Raw genomic sequence first — 24,813 nt, forward strand, 5'->3', positions numbered from 1 at the left:
TAAATACAATGATTACTCAAGCAGTTTGGTACCACTGCCTTGATTAAGGCCAAGATACCAGGGGTTTTACCCACCACTGCTTTGGTGTCATCAGTGCAAATGTCAACCCAGTGAAAAAAGCCAAATTATGCCTTACCATTTTTATGAAAATAGTCTTGACCTTGTGGAGCAACAAAAAGATCTCAGAGACCTCCAAAGGTCCCTGGATCATACTAGGAAGCCTGCTGTTGCAAACCACTGTCCCATTCATCATCATCTCCTATACTAGATCTTCACATTAGAGAATTTGCTACATATATTTTGTTGTCCAACAGCTAATCCACAGTGCATAGTAAATACATTCTAACTGACGATGCCAGTTTCCTAAATCTAAGAGTAATTATGTGAAAAGGGCCCTGGAAGATTTTCTCAAATGTGGGTTGAAGTGCTTGCTCTACCACTGACTGACTATCTATGTGACTTTGGCTAAGTCACGTCTCTCAACATCAATTTTTCTATCAGTAAAATTAGGTAAGAGCTGGACTAGCTCAGTGATTCTCACCTGAGGTGTGGGTAGCATATGGATAGAGATTAGATTCACTACAAATAATGAGCACGTGTTATGGATGGGAGTATGTTTCATACATGAAAACCCTACAAGCAGAAAAAAGAATCACTGACCTAACAGAACGAAAGCTACTCATTATAAAATTCTTAGAATATGATTACAACTGTCCTGACCCTCACCCATCTAATTTATTCCATAGAGCGGCCAGAGTAATTCATTTTACTGTAAATCTGACTGTGTCAGTCCCCTGCTTAAAATCCTTTAACCTCTTGTAGTTGCCCTTGGAATAAAATCCAAATGTGTTCAACATGGTCTGTAAGGCCCTGCATGATTTGGCCCCCACTCACTTAAGCAAATTCATCTCATGCTGCTCTCCCTCTTGTTCTCTGTGCTTGAGTGACATTGGATTTCTCTCAGTTCCTATAACAGGCATTTTAATATGATGTTTCCTCTGTCTGGGATGGCATGCCCCTCTCTCTGCCTACCAATAACCATTCATCTTTCACATCTCAGCTTAAACATCACAACCTCTTAAAAGCTTTTTCTCCAGTATACTTTAGGTCTTCCGCATATAATATTCCTTCACAGCATTTTACATGCATAACTATTTACTTAACTATTCATAAGTATTTTTAAATGTCTATCTCCTCACCATATTTTAAATTCTACAAGAGCAAGAACTGCTTTATTCATCCACAAAGTCTAGGTGAGTCCGAGCACACAGTGGGTTGTCAATAAATATTTGCTGGTTGATAGACAAAATGATTTTACAAGAGCAGAATGGAATTGAGAATGTTAAAAGTTGTGTGTCTGCAAAGGATACATTTTTCTATGAAAAAATAAATTATGTAAATGGGTTATGAACAAGAATCATAATCTTCAGCCTATTTGGGACATATAAGTAAAACTGCCTAGGAAAGATAAAGAATGCTAACTACAACACAGTTATGTGATGTAAACCAGATGCTGCTCTACCTATTCAGTTATTCTATGTAGAAATAAACCTACGTAACCAAATTTTTTTTTGGAAAAAGTGTCATCAGTGAGCCTTATTTCCTCCATGAAAACACACACTGTTATTGCAAGACGTAAATGACCATATGAAGTGTAGTTAAACAAGTCTGTGCTAGCTCTATTTATAGACGTCAGTACAGTTTTCCAAAAATATCATTTGTTTTGTTCAAATTAATAGAACACAGCCCATTAAGGAAACATGTACCAAATGGAAGCCTGTAATTAACAATTTATGAGATATTTCTACTTTATAGTCTACTTGATTTTATTACTATTGTAATAACAAAAGTGTTATCAAGGGAAGAATAAACTATTTTCACTTGGAGGCTTTTTAAAAAGCAGTAACAAAATTTAACATTTTCATCAAGACAAATTTTAGAAGTACTATCACAAGAAAGAATAGTTTATACGACAGAAATAGTTCTACAAGTCATATAAACTTAGAAGATTTAAAAAGAAGCAACGGAAAGGGACAACTCACTATTTACACTTCACAGCAAAGTGCCTGATAACATGCCACCCTAACTTTATCAACTTTGTCAATATGAAACTGAAAAGATGAGGTGACAATTTTTTCAAAGTTGGGAATGGATTCAACAGGCTTATACAACACAATAGAAAACAAGGGATTCAGGGACTTCCCTGGTGGTCCAGTGGTAAAGAATCCATCCTGCAATGCAGGGGATTCAGGTTTGATCCCTGGTTGGGGAACTCCCACATGCTGTGGGGCAACTAAGCCTGTGCGCCATGACTACTGAGCCCACATGCGACCAACTACAGTGCACACGCGCCACAACCAGAGAAGAGAAAACCTGCATGCCTCACAACTACAGTGAAGCCCACACGCCGCAACAAAGACCCAATGCAGCCAAAAATAAAAATTAAAAAAATTTTAAAAAGAAGAAAACAAAGGATTCAGAAACAGTTTACATCTACATTTGCCATGTGGTCACAGAAATTTAGGAAAGAAATGGAAAGGACAGTATAAAAAGGAAAAACTCGTAGCCAAGACTTTCAGAAAAAGTCTGAGAGTCAAAACAAAGAAACATTTTAATTTGAATTACGAGTTTCAAGAAATGCAAAAATGCAAGATATGGAAACATCTTTTATTCTCATTCTTGCAACTAAATTCGTCAGTTTTCACAGGAACAATATTCTCCTTCATAAACAACTACTCCATAAATGGCCAAGAGGGCCAGCACAGGCCGCAAGAATACTGGTACATCAGTCACACATACAGACCCATTTCTGTAGCGCACGGCAAGGGGTGGGGGTGGGGGGGACCAGCAGCGCTGAGGCTACCTTGCTTGGCCTAGAAATCCCCAGAAGAAACTCAAACCACCTTCTATCAAATCCTCGGTTAACCTAGGGATGCCAGTAAACAAGTATACTCCTCAACATTTGGAGACATCCAGATTCCCTTTAAAAATAAACATATAAAAGAATGAGTAAATAAATATTTTTAAAACTGAACTGATGTAACACTTAGAGACATTACTGATGAAATTAACAATAGTTTTCTTCTGGATTTCAAGATAAAGAAAACACTAAAAAGCATCCTCTGCTGTTTATAATCCCTATATAGAAATTACTGTTCAGCACTTATATTCCCATAGCCAAAACAAGCTACTGATTAACAACTGTGAAAAGTGTGCAAATAAAGTAAACCATAAACGTGGACTTTATCAAACTTTCTGCCGACATTTTTAAAGGTGTGAACATCTTACCCTTATTACATATGGCAATATAGTATACATGAGCAATATTTTGTATAAAAATTACATAAAACTTAAATCAAGGATGTGACATTAAATTTTTGTATAATTTCTAGAGACGTAAGGTGAAGTTTTATTCTGTAAACATTTGAAAAAAATATATGTAAGTAAGTTGAAAGTACTAGGAAAACTATAAATCAAACAAGGGCTATTTAAGCATAACAGGAGCTTCAACATTAAAATGTACATACAATTAAAATGCTTAATTATAAATAACTCTTGCCTGTTCAGTAAATTCAACTTCCCCAGTAATATTTTATTAGCTAATTTTGAGTTACAAAATATAAATGATATTATATCTCAACTTTAAAAAAAAGAATATAAAAGACTAGTTCTGCATCTATTTCATTTAATAACACTAAAAAATTGTGCTATAATTTTTTGAAAAATTACATATCAGGTTTACTAGTGAGCCAAACCATGCTGCCAGTTAACAGAGTAATCTATAATTCACCTGTAAAGTCATTCATGAAGTTTCGCCTCTGTGTCTAGTGCTGACTACTTTAGACCAGCATCCAATTAATTCTGATCACCACAAAATCAAAATACACTTAATAAATATCTAGACTCTTTTTGAGGTGTTGTTTTCAAGTCACTTCAAAATAACTGATTAAATAATGCCCTGTTTAATGCTCTTACCAATTCCTAAGAGAAAACTAATTCTAGAGCTCCAAATACTGCATGGTTCTCAGTAACTGTTCATTTCATTTCCTAATTAACATACGTTTCCAGGATTTTGAGTTTCATGCATTATGTTTCATGATAGGAACTGAGAACACTGAATTTTCCATTTAAACTAAAATAGATCACAAAAGAACCCCAAAAATCCACCCATAGTCTGTGTAACAAATTAACCTACATAAAACAATGAATGGTGATATTTAGAGCACAACCACAATGATAAATCCTAATTATAAGTTCTAAACCTAACATTTAAAGAATTTGTCCTGGTAGCTCTACAAAGAGCTATTATTATCATTTTAAAATCTTACAGACTTTTTACCTACTGTGTGTTTCTTAATATTAATAGAAATAAACTAGAGCTGAGAAAAAAGGAAACCATTTTGAAAGAAATGAATTTATATGAACCAAATGAATTTATGATAAAATTAAAAGATCTACATCTTTTTCCATTCAAGCCTACAGAAAAAGCTTGTCAACAGAAGCTAAATCAAACTAACACCAAAATGTGTGCATCTCAATGACAGCAGCAACTTGGGAATAGATTCTCATTACTCTTAGAGCTCATGAAGAAAAAGAGCTCTAAAAAGTGTCTGAGTAAATTATGTCTTTTATTATAAGCATATTTCACCATAATCAACAAGTTTGAATAGGAGCATTTTCAGGATTTAGGTTCTACTGACAGCTAAATCCTAGTTAATCTTTCAATGAAGTTATTGTTTCATGTAAAATTCCTACAACAAATACTTTAAAATATACAGACATATTTTTAACTACCCACACAATGAAAATGAAATCAAAGCTATTAATTTTACAAATGCTGGTAGCTGTTGAAAAATAGTTTAAAAAGCATTCTTCTGGCTTTAAAATGAAGACCTATGAGAGTATATTAAAGAATAATTAGAATTAGATAAAAGGATCAAAGAATTAAGTCAGATAAAAGCAAAACCAGATAGTGTAGAGACAAGATCTGAACAGTATATTTTCTTTTTTAATTGAGGTATAATTGACATATAACATTATAGCAGTTTCAGGTGTACAACACAATGATTCAATATTTGTACATATTGCAAAATGATCACCACAGTAACTTTAGTTAACATCTGAAAACAGTATATTTTCTGTTTCTATCAGGGGATCACCAAAAACGAACCATTAGGAATATAAACACTATCTTACTCATCTGGCAGCATGGACAGTACAAAACTCTGCCCAGAATCAGAGTAAGCAAGAAAAGTCTCCTAGCAGCCAGAGATGGCAAAAATTACTGGGCTTAAAAAATAAAACTCATACATTATACCAAGTGCTTACTCCTTCTTCTTCTGCATGAATTCTAAAAACTGACCCGAGCCCCAGTTCACAGCTTATGACAAGCAAAAAACTGCAGAGAGAAACTGAGGTACTTATACAGATCATCACACCAAAAGCACCAAGAAGTAACAATTAACAGAAAGGGGAAATCAAAAAATAAAAACAGCACTCAAGAACTCAAAAAGCTATAAAATAGGCTTACACAAGCCAAGACTTTTTGAGGCATGTTATACCATGGTGTAATAATTTATAAATTATGAAGATGTTAAATTATATTCAAAACACTAATAATAAAAGAAGCTAATATACTTTTCAAGATTCCTCAAAAAATATTAAAATAGAAAAAAAAAAACCTCTGAGCTCTAGAAAAGTTTAATTTTTCTGAGACCCATTTACGTAAATCATCATTCCTTGGAGAATTTTATAATTATATTTACATATGCTATTGATTATAAAAACCAAGTCAAATAAACATGTCTAGCAGCCCTCCAGCAAAAGCCTGTAAGACTCAGTGGTAGATTACCAGCTCAAAGTCATGATGAGTGGTAGAGTACCCAAGTTCCTCTTGGTCTGGAAAGTGCATGCTCTTTCTATTCTGCCATGCCAAAATCTGCCAAAATTTTTAATTGGTATAGTGCATCTTTATAAGCTGCAACCAAGTTAAAAATTTTTATAATTTATTGAATCCCACCATGAAAAGCATCTACTAGTGGCGATCTTCATTTCCCAAAGTGTATTCCTGGGAACACTATGCACTGAGTATAACAGATGTTGTTGGCTGTAGGAAAGAGAGGGAGTTTTCTAGAAAATGCTGGTTTCTTTTGTTAATATACTTCTCAGGATCTTTACTGCACTTCGTCCTTGGCACTATAACTCTCCAAAGTACTAGCATTACTATGAACAAACTTAGGAAATCCTGCTATAATCCCTGATCACCAGGTTCTCACAACATAAGTCAGCACTGATATGGAGAAACTTAAAATATACTGAAAAAATATCCAAAAAGAAACTTGATTAAGTGGAGTGCAACAAACTATAATCCTCACTACCCTTTTTTATCCATCTTATATTCACCTTTTAGATAAAAAATGGTGGGGGTGGGATGGATAACTTCCATGTAAGCCAATATTAAGAAGATCCTCCCAAATCTTTATTTGGAAAATCATCAAAGCTACAAAAAAGTTAAAAGAACAGTACAATAAACACCCATATACCTTTTCCAATGAACATCATATACCCTAACATTCATTTTGTCACATCTATATTCTCAATCTCTCTCTTTCCATATATATATATTCATACGCACACACACACACAAATACACTTTTTATTTTTGCTATACCATTTAAAAATAAGTTGCAAATCTCATGATACTTCACACCTAACTTCATCAGCTGGTATCTTCTAAATAGAAAGACATTATTCTATATAACCATGATTCTACATAACATGAAGCAATAATATCACCTGTATCAGTTAACAACTGGTTCACAACAAAACATTTTCAAAATTTAATGGCTTAAAACGGCAGGTATACAAAGCAATACTGAGGAAAAAGAACAAAACTGGAGGCATAACCCTCCCAGACTTCAGACAATACTATAAAGCTACAGCGTGGTACTGGCACAAAAACAGACATATAGATCAACAGAACAGAATAGAGACCCCAGAAATAAAGCCGCACACCTACAGTCAATTAATCTTTGACAAAGGAGGCAAGAATATACAATGAAGAAAAGTCAGTCTCTTCAGCAAGTGGTACTGGGAAAGCTGGGCAGTCGCATATAAATTAATGAAGTTAGAACACACTCTCACACCCTACACAAAGATAAACTCAAAATGGCGTAAAGCCTTAAATATAAGACAAGACACCATAAAACTCTTAAAAGAAAACATAGGCAAAGCATTCTCTGACATAGATTGTACCAATGTTTTCTTAGGTCAGGCTCTCAAGGCAATAGAAACAAAAGCAAAAATAAACAAACGGGACCTAATTAAACTTATAAGCTTTTGCACAGCAAAGGAAACCATAAACAAAATGAAAAGACAACCTATGGACTGGTAGAAAATATTTGCAAATCATGTGACTGACAAGGGCTTAATTTCCAAAATATACAAATAGTTGATATAGCTCAATATCGAAAAACAAACAAACAAATAAAAAACAAAACAAAAACCAAATCAAAAAGTGGGCAGAAAACCTAAATAGACATTTCTCCACAGAAGACATAGAGATGGTCAACAGGCACATGAAAAGATGTTCAACATCACTAATTATTAGAGAAATGCAAATCAAAACTACCATGAGAAATTCACCTCACACTGGTCTGAATGGCCATCATCAAAAAGTGTACAAATAATAAATGCTGGAGAGGGTGTGGGGAAAAGGGAACCCTCCCGTACTGTTGGTGGGAATGTAAATTGGTACAGCCACTATGGAGAACAGGATGGAGGTCCCTTAAAAAACTAAAAATAGAGTCATCATATGATACAGAAATCCCACTCCTGGGCATATATCTGGAGAAAACTCTAATTCAAAAAAAAAAAAAAAAAATACACGCACCCCAATGTTCACAGCAGCACTATTTACAATAGCCAAGACAACTTAAGTGTCCATCAATGGATGAATGGATAAAGATGATGTGGTATATATACACAACGGAATACTACTCAGCCATAAAAAAAGAATGAAATAATGCCATCTGCAGCAACACGGATGGACTTAGAGACTGCCTTTCTTGAGAAACACAAAAATCGTGTGATATCACTTATATGTGGCATCTAAAAGAAAATGATACAAATGAACTTATTTACAGAACAGAAACAGACTCACAGACATAGAAAAGAAATTTATGGTTACCAAATGGGAAAGGGGAGGAATAAATCAGGAGTTTGGGATTAGTAGATACAAACTACTACACAAAAAACAGACACCAAAGTCCTACTGTATAGCACAGGGAACTATATTCAATATCTTATAATAACTATAACAAAAGAATATACGTATATACACATACACACATATATGTACAACTGAATCACTTTGCTATATAGCAGAAACTAACACTGTATCAACTATACTTCAATAAAAATAAGTAAAGTTTTTAAAAGTTTACCAAAAAAAAAAAAAAAAGGCATATATTACCACTTATGTGTCTACCAGTCAGCGGGGTGGTTCTGTTCTATCTGATGTGATCAGTTCATCTAGGTATCTAGGTTGAGGATCTCTCACAAATCTGGGAGTCGGCTGACTGTAAGCTGGTCTAGGACACCTCAGCTGGGACAACTCAACTCTCCTCCACCAGATCTTTCACCCTCCAGTAGGGTAAGAGCTCGATCAGACAGCAATGCCATGGTTTCAAGAGAGTGCAAGCACACAAGAACTCTCAGAAACGGCACAGTCACAAGAGATCTGAACAAATTCCTCTGTGATACAACTCTTGAGTAAGCAGTGGAAAACCTTCAAGGTAAATAATGGAAACCTCTGATTCACTCAACAGCATCTATGCACAGAGCTCTGCGCTGGATTAGAATTACACCTGTATCACTTGTATTCTCACTCTGTATACTACTACAACTCAAATTATAAAATGCTCCAAATCAGATCGTATAAATTCACATATAGAAATGACTTCCTCTGGACAAGTAAGCACTTTCATCTTCACTACCATCTGGTTTGCATTAACATTTGCTTCCAATATAATGTAGTAAGCTCTGCTATATCGTCTCTTTCATTCTGGTAAACTTGGGAAAACCAAAAAGACTGCCATATTACTCTCGCCCTCTTTTTATCTCATTTCTAAATTGAAGCAAGAATACGATCCCAGAACACGATCCCAGGTTTGTGTTTCACACTGAAACTCATAAAATCCAAAAGTTAAAGCACGAGCATTTCCAATTCACGCTCAGAAGAAACATCCGTGATTTAACTTGGTGTATGAGGCCAGAACAAAATACTGAGTGCTGCCTTGGCCTCCAATGGAACAGGTTCTCAAAAATGCTGATTCCTCACTCCTACTGCATCTAAACACATTCATACCACGTGCTCCTTACGTGAACAGCTGGGTCTGGCACGGCCAGGGCTCCCCCTCTCCTCCCACACTGCCGACAGCCATAGCCTGGCCAACATTCGCTGTGTGTCAGCACTAAATACATAAAACTGTGACAACACACAAGGTGTTGAAGTGAATAACTTTATCTAGAGGCTATCTATACCGTGGCCATATTATCCAAAATATATATTCTCCAGATGCCCAAAATGAGGGGAAGGAAGGAGAAATAAAAGGTGAATGGGGAAAAGGGGAAGAAGAGGATATTACTAATATGAGCTCAGTGGAGTCTGATGAAATGATCCTAGTTTAAATCCTAAATAATCCTTAATAAAACCTCCAAGAGAACGAAGAGTCTGTAAAATGTGCAGTTGATGTTTACCTCTCTGTCATGCTCACAACATAGAAAAGAAGGAGATAAAGCAATGAAAAGCTGGGTAGCCCTCTGAGCTTTGAGACACACTAAAAAGTATACAGGAGATTTTATCCAAAGGCCCTTACTGAACTAATTCCTAAATGACAGAAATGTTTCTTAACCCAGAAGGAATTTCGTAGTATCAGACGTAAGAATTCTGACGGTGCCTAATCAGATGCTAGTTATTCCTAACAACCATGGAGTTTTCCAGGATGAAGGAAAGTAACCAATATACCATGGTTATTCATTTTTTTCCTAAAACCTATTTAGAATATTTTATAGTGTCACATGATAAAATAGTCATTTCACAATTACACTGACGTATACTCAAAAGTATCACCAATTTTACTTTGTTTAAAATCCTGTTAACCCAGAGTTTCTCCAATAATAAAATTAAAATCTTTTAACTCTAATGCCCTAGGGTAAAAAAACAAAAAACAAAAACATGATTCTTGGTCCTAATTGCCTATTTTAAACAATGGAAGCCTTTGATCTCCAAAGATAATATATACACTCCCCTGACCTACTAGAGTAGTCAGCTGGTAATTGTTTTAAATATTGATACCTCAATTCTAGGAATATTCTTGCTTTTACATAAAAAGACTCCTATGTAAATTTATTCAAACTACATCAAGTTATATTTGAGGCCTCAAGATCCCATTTCCATGCTCCTTTGCATCTCCTTCCTATTTCCTATGTTCATATGTCCAGGTCCACTCACCTTATTTTTACGAGAGAACTGAGCCCAGATGCAAGATTAGTACATTTAACCTTATATCATGGATATTTTCATGAATTTTTTTTATCAAAGTATTATCTTCTAAGCTGCTCCTGCTTACTCTTAAAATTTCTTCTAAATTTATTAAATATATTTTCTCAGAAAAAAAGTCTGAGAAATTGTAGTAAAAAATAAAACAAAACTTGTAAAAAAATGTAGATATTAGAAGCCTGGGTATGGACTTTAATTCAAATTGTTGGATGACTTTAGTGGTTCTATGAGGTTTTTGTTTACAGCCATGTTTATGAACTTGGACATGGGTGCCAGATAACAGGAAAAGAGGGAAAGCTGCCGTACTTTAAGAAACCAGTGTAAGCGTGGTTCCAAAACCCAATAAAAATAATACAATAAAAAAAAGTCTCATTTTACTTGTCAATATAAAATTAAAATACTGAATAAAATTCAAGTTTCCTAAATAGAGCAATATATATATATTTTAAATATAAGGTGATCACAATTGATTCTCTATAGGAAAGCAGGAATGGTTTCACATTCTGAAATGTATTAATGTACTTCTCTATGTGAATGAACCAAAAAGAGAAAAAAGACAGGATTACACCAAATATCTATGATAAAATTAGAAATACAATAAAATTTCTTTAATTTGATAGTTATATACAAAATCCATCAAATTTTTTTAAAAACAATCTTAAAATAAGAGATATTTAACGCAGCACACTCTTTTCCTTATTTAGTTTTTGCTTAGGAATCTGGGGCAGGGGATGGTAAGAAACTAAGGAAAATTCTCAGGCCTAAAGATAGTTTACCCCAGCTGTGGCAAGCCAGTCCTCCAGCACAGCCAAAATGACTCCACATTTCAAAATCAGTTCGTATTGCCCAGGGGGTATAAAGACCCACCCCTAACAGCAACAGAACTCTCACGATCCTTGTCACAGTCAGATAATATGGTACAGCATCACTACAGTGCCCCACCAGTGACTTTAAAGTAAAGGAAATTTGTCCTGTCCGCAGGGGCGGGGCGGTGGGGGCGGGGGGAATACTGCAGAGTGTTCTGAAGGAGGTGAGTTCTTATATCTTTTCCTTACATGGAAGGGATGTGTATCCTGCGTGTGCATCTATAAATTAATCACCATGAACTTTGTGACAACCACTCACAAAGTACCTCCTGACACAGTGGGTTCACATCCTAGAATCAAGTGTCCTTGGGAAAGTCAAAATCAGTTTCTTCGTTTGAAATACATAACAATATTACTACTTACCCTATTGCTGTGAGAAAAACATAGAATACAGTGCTTAGCACATGATGTAAAGTTTTATTGCAAAGTGTTCAATGTTAGCTATGATCCCAAAGCTACCCCGGAAAATTTTAGCACCTTCTAAAGAGGTGTTGAATCATTCCTATTGATTTTGACTTTCAATAATACTATGGTACAGATTTCGTGCACTTCAATGATTTGCCTGTGATTACATTAAAATCCTAGTGTATTATACCTTAGCCTTCAACACTTTACATGCTCTAGTCCCTGCCTTCCTCTCCAAATTGAATTCCTATCATTCTCGCTTTTCCTACCAACCAACCGTCAACACAACAGGACTTTCTGTCTCCCAAATATGCTGATATTACATCCCTTATTAAGGTCTTGATATATGCTGCTATTTTGGCCTGGAAAAATTTGGCTCTTTTCCCTGTGGATGCCTCATGTGCATGGTCTGTAAGTCTCAACTAAAAGGTCACCTCTTCAGCGCTTTCTCTACATACAATAGATCCTTCTCTTCTATTCTCTATCCTTTTATCTTACTTTATTCTTAACACGTATTACCACATAACACAATATTAAAGTATTAGTGTACATGTACCCTGTCTACCTCCCAGCATTCACCTCCACTTGAATGGAAGCCCTGTGACGGCAGAGACGTGGATCACACAGTGTACCTGGCACACAGTACACCCAACTCTATCTGCTGACTGACTAGGTATCTGGACTGATCACTTAGCCCACTGCTGATTACTACCCTCAGAGTTAAAGGCCATGAAACAGTCAATCAAACTGCAAACCATCTCAATGTATTTGTGGCAGACTTCTCTAAAAGGTAGTAAAGAATATGTATAACGGGGGGAGGGGTGTCTGTGGTTAAAGCCCACTTATCCTCATATGGAGCTACGGACAAAGAAAGCCCAGTCTGCACAGTGTAAAAGGAAATTGGAGCACATTTTCAAATGTACAATATGCTAGCAAGTCAGTGATTTGGGCAGGGAACTAAAGAACTGCTCTTCCAGGGAATGGGATAAACTACATTTTATACCCAGTAAATAATGTTATGTCTCAGAACTTTATCCAACTGTTTAGAGGATTAACAGAGTTAAATAGGTCTCTTTACACCCTATTCAAAACCATTTAAGTATTTATTGTGGATCACTGGCCTCAGAACATATAACATTCAAAGTTTCTCAAACTTATTTTATCATGGAATGTCTTTCTTTACACTACTAATTTATGTATACTGGAAATTCATTTGAGAAAAGCTTCTGTAGACCTCATAAAAGTTACTGTGTTAGCAACTATTAGAGACCACCATTCAGCTTCATCCTTAATAGTTCTGAGAACAAAATGTTTTGTTTTTCCAGTTGCTTTTATTCAGCTTAAGTTTTTAAGCAGAGTAGCTTAGATCCTCTGTGTTTTTTGTTGTTTTCTTCCAACATTAATATCAATTTATGTATTTTCTTATCTTACTATACTGCATAAAGTCTCTAAATAGTTGTAGGCATCTCTGTCTTGTTTCCTATTTAAATACAAGTAGCTTCAATACTCCAATATATAATAAAATATTTTACTTTAAATTGTGGTAAGCAGTTTTTATCAGGCTTCAGTAATTTCTTCCTATTCCTAGAACTTTTCCTGGGAACGAGTACTAAATTTTATCAAATATCAATTTTATTATATAATAAAATCATATGATTTTTCACCTTTCATTTTTTTAAATACTGAATTATACTGAAAATTTCTTATTGGTAAAATTTCCTAATTGTAAAATATCCTTGGATTCCTAGGATAAACCTTACTTGGCCACGGGACACTATTAATTTAGATTAGCTGCTAAATTTTGTTTCCTAATGCTGAAGTAAGGAATGTGACTATAAATACAAATAATTTAAGTATCTGGAAGGATAACAAGATAAAGACAAAAAAGAAAACTACATAATTCTATTTAACATAAATTTTAATCAAATGTATTATCCTGTTTCAGGCATATTCTATATATTCTCAATTTTTAGATCCTTTTGGAGCAAGTAATTTTTTAAAATGCACAATGGATTTGAAATTCTCTCTTTTGTCTGTTATTTTAAAGATTAATTCTAGAAAACATAAAATACCAAAGAATATGAACAACTGTGAAAGTTAATGAGGCAAATTACAAATATCAGAAAACAAAGGATGAAAAACAAAATAACCTAAAAACAAAGATATTCTTCTTTTATCTAAAATATAAGTGTTTCACCTAAATAACACCATCTATATATTTTCATTTGTCAGATTTTTTATTGTAATTTTCTCTGTAATATTACAAATAACTCATTCTTGTGAACTACTCTTAACACTAAAAAAGAATCATACAATATAATAATATAGGAAAAAGCTGCTCAGATATTCCCTATAATATTCTTTTTTTTAAATTATTTATTTATTGGCTGTGTTGGGTCTTCGTTGCTGCACACGGGCTTTCTCTAGCTGTGGCGAGTGGATGCCACTCCTCACTGTGGTGTGCAGGCTTCTCTTGTTGCAGGCTCCAGAGGCACGTGGGCCTCAGCAGTCGCAGCACACGGGCTGAACAGCTGTGGCTCACGGGCCCAGCCGCTCCACGGCACGTGGGAATCTTCCCGGAGCAGGGACTGAACCCGTGACCCCTGCATTGGCAGGCGGACTCCCAACCACTGCGCCACCTAGGAAGTTCCCCTATAATATTCTTGACGCCTAAGCCAACAAATATAATGCAAAAGAATCTTAATAACCATTTAATCAATTTTTTCACTTATTACTTCCAAAAAACCATCATTTAAACAACAAATTTATATAAGCTATTAGATTCAGATGGAAATTAGGCTTTACTATAAAAAGTAACAAGCTTTAAAGTCATTTGAGGGGCTCCTCTGGTGGCACAGTTGTTAAGAATCTGCCTGCCAATGCAGGGGACGTGGGTTCCAGCCCTGGTCTGGGAAGATCCCACATGCTGCAGAGCAACTAAGCCCATCCACCACAACTACTGAGCCCACATGCCATAGCTACTGAAGCCCATGCACTAGAGCCTGTGCTCTGCAACAAGAGAAGCCACGGCAATGAGAAGCCTGAGCACCGCAACAAACAGTAGCCCCTGCTCACCACAACTAAAGAAAGCCCGCACACAGCAACAAAGACCCAACGCAGCGAAAAATAAATAAATAAAATAAATTAAGAGAAAAAAAAGTCATCTGAGTCCACTTCATAGCATCAATCTGATCCACTGTGCTCCCTAATAAACTCTACTGGAATTTGTACCAACTCTCGTTTTTATAGCTTCCATATTTATTTAAGCAAATCTTATACTGTCAGCTAAATTCAAGGTAAAGTTGAGAATAAGAATATATAAATATTAGGATTCCTAATACTCTATCTCTTACTTTACTGGCAAGATTGTTACAATATAAATGTTAAAGAAAATACTGAAATATACGAATGTATTAGATAAATTATCAACAATACTCACGCATCATTTGAGCAAGTCACAAATTCTCCCTTTATTTTGGGATGCCATGAGCCAGTATGAAGCATTGCTGTGTGACCCTTAAAAAAATAATAAAATAAAGGAAAAATCTTTTTAAAATGTGAAAATAAACAAACTGACCAAAAGCTGACATATCATGCTTAAAAGTAAAACTTTTTAATTCCTCCCCAAGGCACATTATTTTAAACTGATATTATTTTATTTCAGTTTTATTTCATAATATTCTTTGTTTATTTCACTTTGTTTATTTTAATTTTAATTCACCGTGTAACCCCTCTTGCTCAGGAATTAGTACAGTGCTTACATATAAGAGATGCTTAAAAAGAAAGGAAAGAAAGGGGAAAATGACAGCCTCTCTTTAGGAGAGAAGTGAAAAGAAAAGCCACAATAAGAAAGACAATGGGAAAAAATCAGTGGGAAAGAATTAAGGAGAAGAGAAAGTATTTACAAGTAACCAGGCAAAAGCAAGAGGATGGTGGAAAAAAATCCCTACTTCTTTAAAATCTATCAACAATCTTTATTCTACAATACATCTGTAACAATAAACATGTGAGAAAAGAAAAAACATCTCTAAAATGATTCAGGAAGATCAGCCTTACTAAGGATGAAGCATAATAGAAAAACTGTAATTAAAACAATATGATGTTGGTATAAAAACTGACATTCATATCAAATCAATCACAGAGTATATATTTCAAACATAAACACACACGTACACATGCGCGCGCACGCGCACACACACACACTTCCCTTCTAGGTAGCAAAGTAAGTTAGAGTGGTCTCATACAATAAGTCAGGTTCAGAGGGGGCAGAAATGAGCCTAATACTTTTTAGGGTAATAATGGCAAGGCCTCTTATTCTAAAAGGGTCCAAAATAAAGCTAAACTAAAAGAAGCAAAATGTGCATATTTAAATGACTTAGAAGGAAAATAACTGAAGCTCTCTGGAAAGACTGAATTGGAACTGGAGTACCCACACATGGGCCTGGAGACCTATCTCCAGTCCAAGCTGCCCACAATGCCTCAGATATATCTGGCCAACTCCTGACATTCTGTTCATGTTAACAAGGTACAAATAGGGACCAGCTATCTGGATCTCTTCCTGCAGTAGGAAAGAATGGACTGAAGAAGTGCCTGGACGGACTAGATAGCAAGTCTGAGATTCCACTTTCCTCTCCTGAGCTCAAGATTTGTACATTCAACTATCAGCTTTATTGACATTTCCATTTGCATGTCACAGGCACTTCCAACATAACGGGTCCAACAGGGAAATCTTGATTCTTACTGCCCACTTCATTTGCAATAAACTTCTTTCCTAGTTGCTAAAGCTACAAACTTGGAAGTAATCTTTAAATAGTCCAGTAACCATAACCCCTAAACCCTCCTCTCTCTACCCACCCAGATTCAATCCACTAGCTAGTCCTGTCAGTTCAACCCAAAGCACATCTCAAATCTACCCACTTTTCTCCTTTTTCACTACCACAACTCTTATATGAACCAACATTGCCTCATGTCCCTACATCAGTTATTATGTACTGTGACAGGCCTGTTACTAGTCTCTCTACTTTTATTCTGGCCTAACATGCTCCACAAAGCAATCACTATAGTCCTTTAAAAATATGCTTCTTAAAATGCCACTGCTTTTTATCCTCCACTGGCTTTCCAACCTCTTTACACAGTGTACAAAAACTTACATTTTCCAGCCCCTGATTTCTTTACAACTTCACTTATTTTGTACTCCTTCTTGTCCAGGATGCACTACAACTCACTTTGGTCTTCTCTCATTTCCTCACATACATGCAGCTCTTACCTCACAACAGGGTCTTTACACATGCGTTTTCATCTGCTGGAAAGCTCTTTTTCCACTTTTACATGACTGGCTTCTTCTCACTCTTTCCATCTCAGTTTACATGCCTCTTATTCAAATAAGTATTGCCTGGCCCTCTAAGTGAATATGACCCATTTTGTTCTTCTCCACCAGAGTACCTGTCCATTTCCTTGATAAGTCACCATAATCTGTAACGCTATGTCTATTAATTTCTTATTTGATTCTTGATATTGTGTTAATGTTTTACATACACAAAAACAAACAAATAAGGACAGAAGAAACCTAAAACAATATAAACATTAAAAAAATAAACCTTACTGTATTTCAAATGAGTAACAAATACACTGAAAGGATAAACAGAAGGTAATAACCCAAGCAACTATACACCCTGTAAGGGTTGAATGGTGGCCCCTCAAAAGATATGTCCACGTCCTAATCACTGGAACCTGTGAACAGACCTTATTTGGAAAAAGCATATTTTCAGATATAATTAAGTATCACAAGATAACATCACTCTGGGTTATCTGGATTGGCCCTAAATCTGATAACAAGTATCCTAAAGTATCCTTATAAGAGACAGAAGAGGAGAAGACACAAAGAGAAGAAGGCTCTGTGAAGATGCAAGCAGAGACTGGAGTTTTGCAGCCGCAATGCAAGCAATGCCTAGAGTCACCAGAGGCTAGGAGAGGCGAGGATCAATTCTCCCAGAGCCACTGGAGGGACTGTGGCCATGCCAATACCTTGATTTCAGACTCTGGCCTCCAGAATTGTGGAAGAAAAAATTTCTGTTATTTTAAGCTACCAAGTGTGTGGTAATCTGTTACAAAGCAGTCCTAGGAAACTACTAACACATACTCTCAATCTAAAGACCAAAAGAACTGTAAATAAATATTGCATTCCAGTTAATCTATTTGTGTCTTTTTTACAATGGTATGCATCAACACTTCTGAAACTGCTTTCAATATAACGAAGATTTAAGCAAATGAGGAAATATGTTGAAGATAAAGGGAGTCGAATTTCTCCCTGTTGGAGAATGGAGTTACTAAAGTGGCAAAGGGGAAGACTGGAATGAACTCTCTGGTGTTTGACTAGAACTGGGGATATCAATACAAACTCATGGTTTTTAATAGGTAGATGTAAATATAGGGGTAAATGTACGTTTGTGAATTATTCTCTAGCTCTATATGTTGCAAATGTCCAGAAACAATGACACCTCAGCAAACGCAGCACAGAGATCCTGGTTTCTAAATATCATTCTCCACTAAAGGAACCAGGGCTCCTTGGAGAAATGATTGTTTCAATGATTGTTTCTAGGGCTGAGGCAGGAAAAGTACAAGATGAACATAGAATATCTGGTTATGCTAAAAAATAAGAAAGTGTTGCAAAAATGATGGGGATATACTAAAAAGATAAAATGTAGGTTGGAGGGGCTTCCACCAGCTCAACCTGGTACAATTAGGGCATCAAAATAAATAATGAAAGTAACGGATTATAAACCATTGACTAAAGTAAGCACCCTTGAAAGCATATTAATATAATAAAGAAATAAATAAGAGAAAGCTCTTCCTCACAGAATCCTAATTAATAAATATAAGATAAATGATAAAGAGAAAAATAATCATTTTGTAATCATCACAATAATAATTGATTCAGACAAGAACCACCAATTGATGCTAAAACTAATGGAGCAAAGTCTGATAATGACAGGATAATTCCATGGTCTCAAAATCTCCCTTCAAATTACTTAATAACTACAAAGCAATAATAGTAACTTTACAGTGAAGAAATCTGGTAGGCACTATCTTAACAAGTGATCCAAGTTTACATCACCAATAATGGGATGCAACTGACATCATGTACTTCCTGATTTAAGGAAGTAAGGAGGGTACAATATTATTTTTGTGTCAATCCTTCTGGAAACGCATACCCTGACTCTAATTATGAGGAAAAACAGCTAAATTGAATTCTACATTTTGAAAAATAACTGGCTTATAGTCTTCAAAAATATCAAAGTAAAAACAGGGGGGACGGGCAGAGGAACTATTTCCAATTAAAGGAGACAAAAAGGAACGATGCTTGAATTGGGGAGAAAGTAATTATGAAGGAGATCATTGGATAACTGTTGAAACTATCGACTATGGATTAGATAATAGTATTTTATCAACATTAAATCCATGGTTATATAAGAAGATGTAATGTTATTAGAAAAACCACACTAAAGAATTTAAGAGCAAAGGAACATGATGTTTGCAACTTACTTTCAAGAGCTGGGGGAGACAAAGAGGACAGATAGCAGTATCGAGCAGTATCAGCAGTATTTCGTCTTGTGGAACTGAAAACCACAGCCACAGAAAGATAGAGAAAATGAAAAAGCAGAGGACTTTGTACCAGATGAAGGGACAGGATGAAACCCCAGAAAAACAACTAAATGAAGAGGAGATAGGCACCCTTACAGAAAAAGAATTCAGACTACTGATTGTGAAGATGATCCAGGACTTTGAAAAAAGACTGGATGCAAAGATCAAAAAGTTGCAAGAAAAGTTTACCAAAGACCTAGAAGAATTAAAGAGCAAACAAACAGAGATATGCAACACAATAACTGAAATGAACAATACACTAGAAGGAACAGATAGCAGATTAACTGAGGCAGAAGGGCAAATAAGTGACCTGGAAGACAGAGTGGTGATAATCACTGATGCAGAAAAGAATAAAGAAAAAAGAATGAAAAGAACTGAAGACCTAAGAGACCTCTGGGACAATGTTAAACGCACCAACATTTGCATTATAGGGGTCCCAGAAGGAGAAGAGAGAGAGAAAGCACCCAAGAAAATATTGGAAGAGATTATAGTTGAAAACTTCCCTAACATGGGAAAGGAAATGGCTACCCAAGTGCAGGAAGCACAGAGAGTCCCAGGCAGGATAAACCCAAGGAGAAACACGCCAAGATACACAGTAGTCCAAATGACACAAATTAAAGACAGAATAGTTATTAAAAGCAACAAGCGAAACACAACAAAAAACATACAAGGGAACTCCCATCAAGGTAACAGCTGATTTCTCAGCAGAAACTCTGCAAGCCAGAAGGGAGTGGCACCATATATTTAAAGTGATGACAGGGAAGAACCTACAACCAAGAATACTCTACCCAGCAAGGATCTCATTCAGATTCGACAGGAAAATCAAAAGCTTTACAGACAAGCAACAGCTAAGAGAATTCAGCACCACCAAACCAGCCCTACAACAAATGCTAAAGGAACTTCTCTAAGCGGGAAACATAAGAGAAGAAAAGGACCTACAGAAACAAAAACAAAACAATTAAGAAAATGGTAATAGGAACATACATATCGATAATTACCTTGAATGTAAATGGACTAAAGGCACCAACCAAAAGACACAGACTGGCTGAATGGATACAAAAACAAGACCCATATATATGCTGTCTACAAGAGACCCACTTCAGACCTAGGGACACATACAGACAGAAAGTGAGGGGATGGAAAAAGATATTCCGTGAAAATGGAAATGAAAAGAAAGCTGGAGTAGCAATACTCATATCAGATCAAATAGACTTTAAAATAAAAAATGTTACAAGAGACAAGAAAGGACACTACATAAAGATTGAGGGATCAGTCCAAGAAGAAGAGATAACAATTATAAATATATATGCACCCAATATAGGAGCCCCTCAATACATAAGGCAAATGCTAACAACCATGAAAGAGGAAATGCAAGGCAGAAACAGAGACACAGATGTAGAGAACAAACATATAGACACCAAGTGGGGAAAGCGGGGAGGGTTGGGGGGAAATGAATTGGGAGACTGGGATACCAAATTGTACACTCTAAATATATGCTGTTTACTGTCTGTTAACTGTATCTCAATAAAAGTTCTTAAAAAAAAAACAAAACACTTCATCTGTGTAATTCCAAAGCCCACGCCTTTCCACCACACAATGCTGATTCCTACTTACAAGGAAAAAAAAAAGAGTTGGGGGAAAATAAACACATACAAATAATTTTTATGTATGTGCATGTACTTATGTGCGTGAGTGACTTTTGGGGGTGGTATAAGTTGAATGGGGAGGAAGAGGGGAGGAAGGGAGAGTGTTTGCGTTAGTTGAGGGAGGAAGGGAGGAAGAGATGAGAGGGAGATAAGGAAATGGGGTGAAATGTTAGCAATTGGTGAATAGGAAAAAAGGTATAAAGAAGCTCTGTGTAGTATTTTTACAACTTCTCTGTAAATTTGAAATTACATCAAAAAAATACTTTAAAAAATATATTCTGGCTCATCTGTGAAGAGAAGTCTGTTGCAAAGCAAAAGAGGAATTAAAAGGGTAAACTGGGAAAATATTGATGTGATTCATGTGAAAATGATGGTGGCCCGGACTGGGGAGCAGCAAGAAAGTGTTCAGAAGTGAGAAGATTTGAGATACATTTTAAAGACAGGGACAATAGGATTCCCTAAAGAATTAGAGCTCGGCTATAATAATAGATGAAGCCAATGTCTGTGATCTGAGCAGCTGTGTGAATGGCGTGACTGTATAAATATATGCCATTCTTTCTGTCCATGGAGAACATGAACCCCCTTCTGTGTTTAGAGAATTCCCCCAAAAAATAACTCTTCACAGGAGACAGAGACTACCTCTCATAGAAAAGCAAAAAAGTCAGATGCTAACTTTGCCAGCCTCCCTTACAGATATGACACAGGAATGCAATCGAGCTCCAGCCATGACATTCATGTTGAGCTGTGACTCAGAGACAATGGGGATACCCTGTTTCTGTCCTACAAATGCTATCATGTAATGGGATCGCTTAGGCTTACTTCGTTGCTAACTCTGGCCTAGCAGAGAGCGTGGAACATCAAGTGTTCCACTCTACTGAAGTTGCTGTCCTTGTTGCTTTTGGGTCACGGGAAGAGACGCCATGCCTCTTTGTTGCTGGCATTTCCCTGGTGTAGGGTCAGGAGAGCCAACAGACATCCTCCCCAAAGCGCTTCTCCTGTCACCAGGGAGAGGGCAGAGGCTGTTTTGTTGCTGGCAGTCATCTGCTGTAATCACTTCACAGGGCCACTACAGCTGGTTGGGAGAATGAGAAGTGTCACCTCAGAGTCACTGCTTGCCTGGTGTGAAAAGGAGGACATCAGTAGCTCTTAGCCCTGTAAAGGCTACTTCCGTGTCTGGCACTGGCACTGAGGGGAGACTGGCAGCTTTGTACCCTGTGCTTGCCAGGCATAGGGTAGGTAAAGTCACAAGAGCTTGTCTTACAGGTCCTTCACTACTCCCACCATGCCTACCCTCTGGAGATTGCAACTTTTCTTGGAACCTCGTCTGTCTGTTCTTTGGGGATAATGCCAACACGGAGTAGTAGCATTCCCTTTTCCCACCAATTCACAGAAGCAGCTGCTGAGGGGTGGGGAAAATTTGATTTCCCCATCCCACTCCAGCTTTGCCCAGAGGCATACCCAGTTATGGGAACTGCTACACAGCACAAGAAAAGTAAGTCTCTGGTTTTCCAGCAAGAATACCAGAACAGAAAACCTCTGAAAATGGAGAGTGAAGGGAAAATTACAGGCTTAGGCAATAAGAAAGCTAGAGAAAATATCATTTAAATCTGTACAAAAAGTCCTAAGCTCACTCCTGAGGTACCCATATGTGAAACCTGTCAGAATCGACTTAAGAAAAGCACTGAGATCTCAAGATGGTGCAGACTACCATCAAGGTTCCACACAGACTCCTGGGTAACACACACATGAAACAAGCCAGAATAGCACACAAAGGCATAAAGGCTTTGGAAAGTAAACCAGTACTGGAAGTGAAAACAGCTCACAGGCGAGAGAGTAGCACAGACATATACATATACTACCAACTGTAAAATAGATAGTCAGTGGAAAGTTGTTGTATAACAAAGGGAGTCCAACTCGAGGATGGAAGATGCCTTAGAGGACTGGGGCGGGGAGGGTGGGGGGGACTCGAGGTGGGGGGGGAGTCAAGGAAGGGAGGGAATATGGGGATATGTGTATAAAAACAGTTGATTGAACTTGGTGAACCCCCCAAACAATAATAAATAAATAAATAAAATTTAAAAAAAACAAAAAAACAAAAAAAAAACGGATGATTGAACTTGGTGTACCCCCCAAAAATAATAAATAAATTAAAAAAAAAAAACAAAAAAACAGCTCACAGAAGGCAGGTCAGGACATACAGTCTAAAACTAATCAGGTGGACTGTCAGCTGAAAAGAAACCACATATTCACATAAGCAAAAAAACCTCCAGCATTCTCCAGAAGTTTTAGACAGGAGTCAGAATCTCATAACACAGTATTCAAAGTGTCAATCTAAAATCTGCATTTTAACATACAGGGAACCAGGAAAACCTAACCAGCTCTTAAGAAATGAGACAAAAGATGCCAACCATAAGATGACCAAATGTTAGAATTCTCAGAAAAAGACTTTAAATCAGTGTTTACAATCATGATACAAAAAAGGGAAGCAAACACTTTTGAAACAAATGCAAAGACAGACATGCTCAGCAAAGAAAAACAAACTATTTTTTTAAAATGGTTGTGGGACTTCCCTGCTGGCACAGCGGTTAAGAATCCGCCTGCCAATGCAAGGGACACGGGTTCAATCCCTGATCCAGGAAGATCCCACATGCCGTGGAGCAACTAAGCCCATGTGCCACAATTACTGAGCCTGTGCTCTAGAGCCCGAGAGCCACAACTACTGAGCCTGTCCACCATAACTACTGAAGCCTGTGAGCCTAGAGCCTGTGCTCCGCAACAAAAGAAGCCACTGGATTGAGAAACCTACACACTGCAACAAAGAGTAGCCCCTGCTTGCCACAAATAGAGAAAGCCCGCACACAACGAAGACCCAACGCAGCCAAAAATGGATGGATAAATAAATAAATAAATCTTTTTTAAAAAATAGTTGTACTGAAAAATAAAATAATGGAAATTAAAAATTCATGGAAGGGGCCCAACAGTAGAATGACTATGTCAGGGGATAGAGACAGTGAACTTGAAGGCAGATCAACAGAAATAATTCAATCTAAACAATAGGAAGAAAGAATAGGGAAAAAATGAGCAGAGACAATGATACGAGACAATATCAAAAGATTTAGTATTCATGTTATATAAGACTCAGGAGGAGAGATAGGTGTAAAAATTTTTTGAAGAAATAATAGCTAAAGTTTACATTTTTCACCACCCAAATGTGGTGAAAAATGTAAACTTACAGATCTAAGAACCTCAGTGTATGCCAAACAAAATGAACTAAAAACAAAAAAACAAAGTAATGAAAGCCAAAAGACAGTGGAACAACACTTTTAAAGTACTGAGAGAAAAATACCACCAAATTAAATGTATAGAAAATGTACTTGAGAAGTGAAGGTGAAATAAAGACATTCTAGGATGAAAGAAAACTAAGAGAACTTGTCACCAGTAGACCTGATTTTAAAAGAAATGCTACAGGAATTGAAAAATTGGTCATATAATTCACATGGAAATTAAAAGAATAACAAAAAATTTCAAGAATTATTTTATTATTTCAAGAATATTATTTTATTTTTATTTTAAGTCTTATTTTATTATTTCAAGAAATACTAATTCAAGAATAATCATGAAAGGAAGGAACAAAGCTGGAGGATTCACACTTTCCAATTTCAAAATTAACTACATGTCAATGTTAACAGCAGCT

The 24,813-nt window shown here is 36.4% G+C and overlaps 1 protein-coding gene across 2 annotated transcripts in view; it reads right to left on the minus strand.

The window, feature by feature from the left end:
• The window catches only part of WDR70 (WD repeat domain 70), a 282,841-nt gene that overhangs the window by 150,762 nt on the left and 107,266 nt on the right, over positions 1 to 24,813 (minus strand). For both annotated transcript variants that reach the window (XM_057708918.1, XM_057708919.1), the window contains exon 9: positions 15,272 to 15,348. In XM_057708918.1, coding sequence (XP_057564901.1) covers positions 15,272 to 15,348 — 77 coding nt within the window. The remainder of the gene's footprint in view (positions 1 to 15,271; positions 15,349 to 24,813) is intronic.

The sequence above is a fragment of the Hippopotamus amphibius genome, chromosome 15, assembly GCF_030028045.1.
Source record: "Hippopotamus amphibius kiboko isolate mHipAmp2 chromosome 15, mHipAmp2.hap2, whole genome shotgun sequence".
Lineage (NCBI taxonomy): Eukaryota > Metazoa > Chordata > Mammalia > Artiodactyla > Hippopotamidae > Hippopotamus > Hippopotamus amphibius.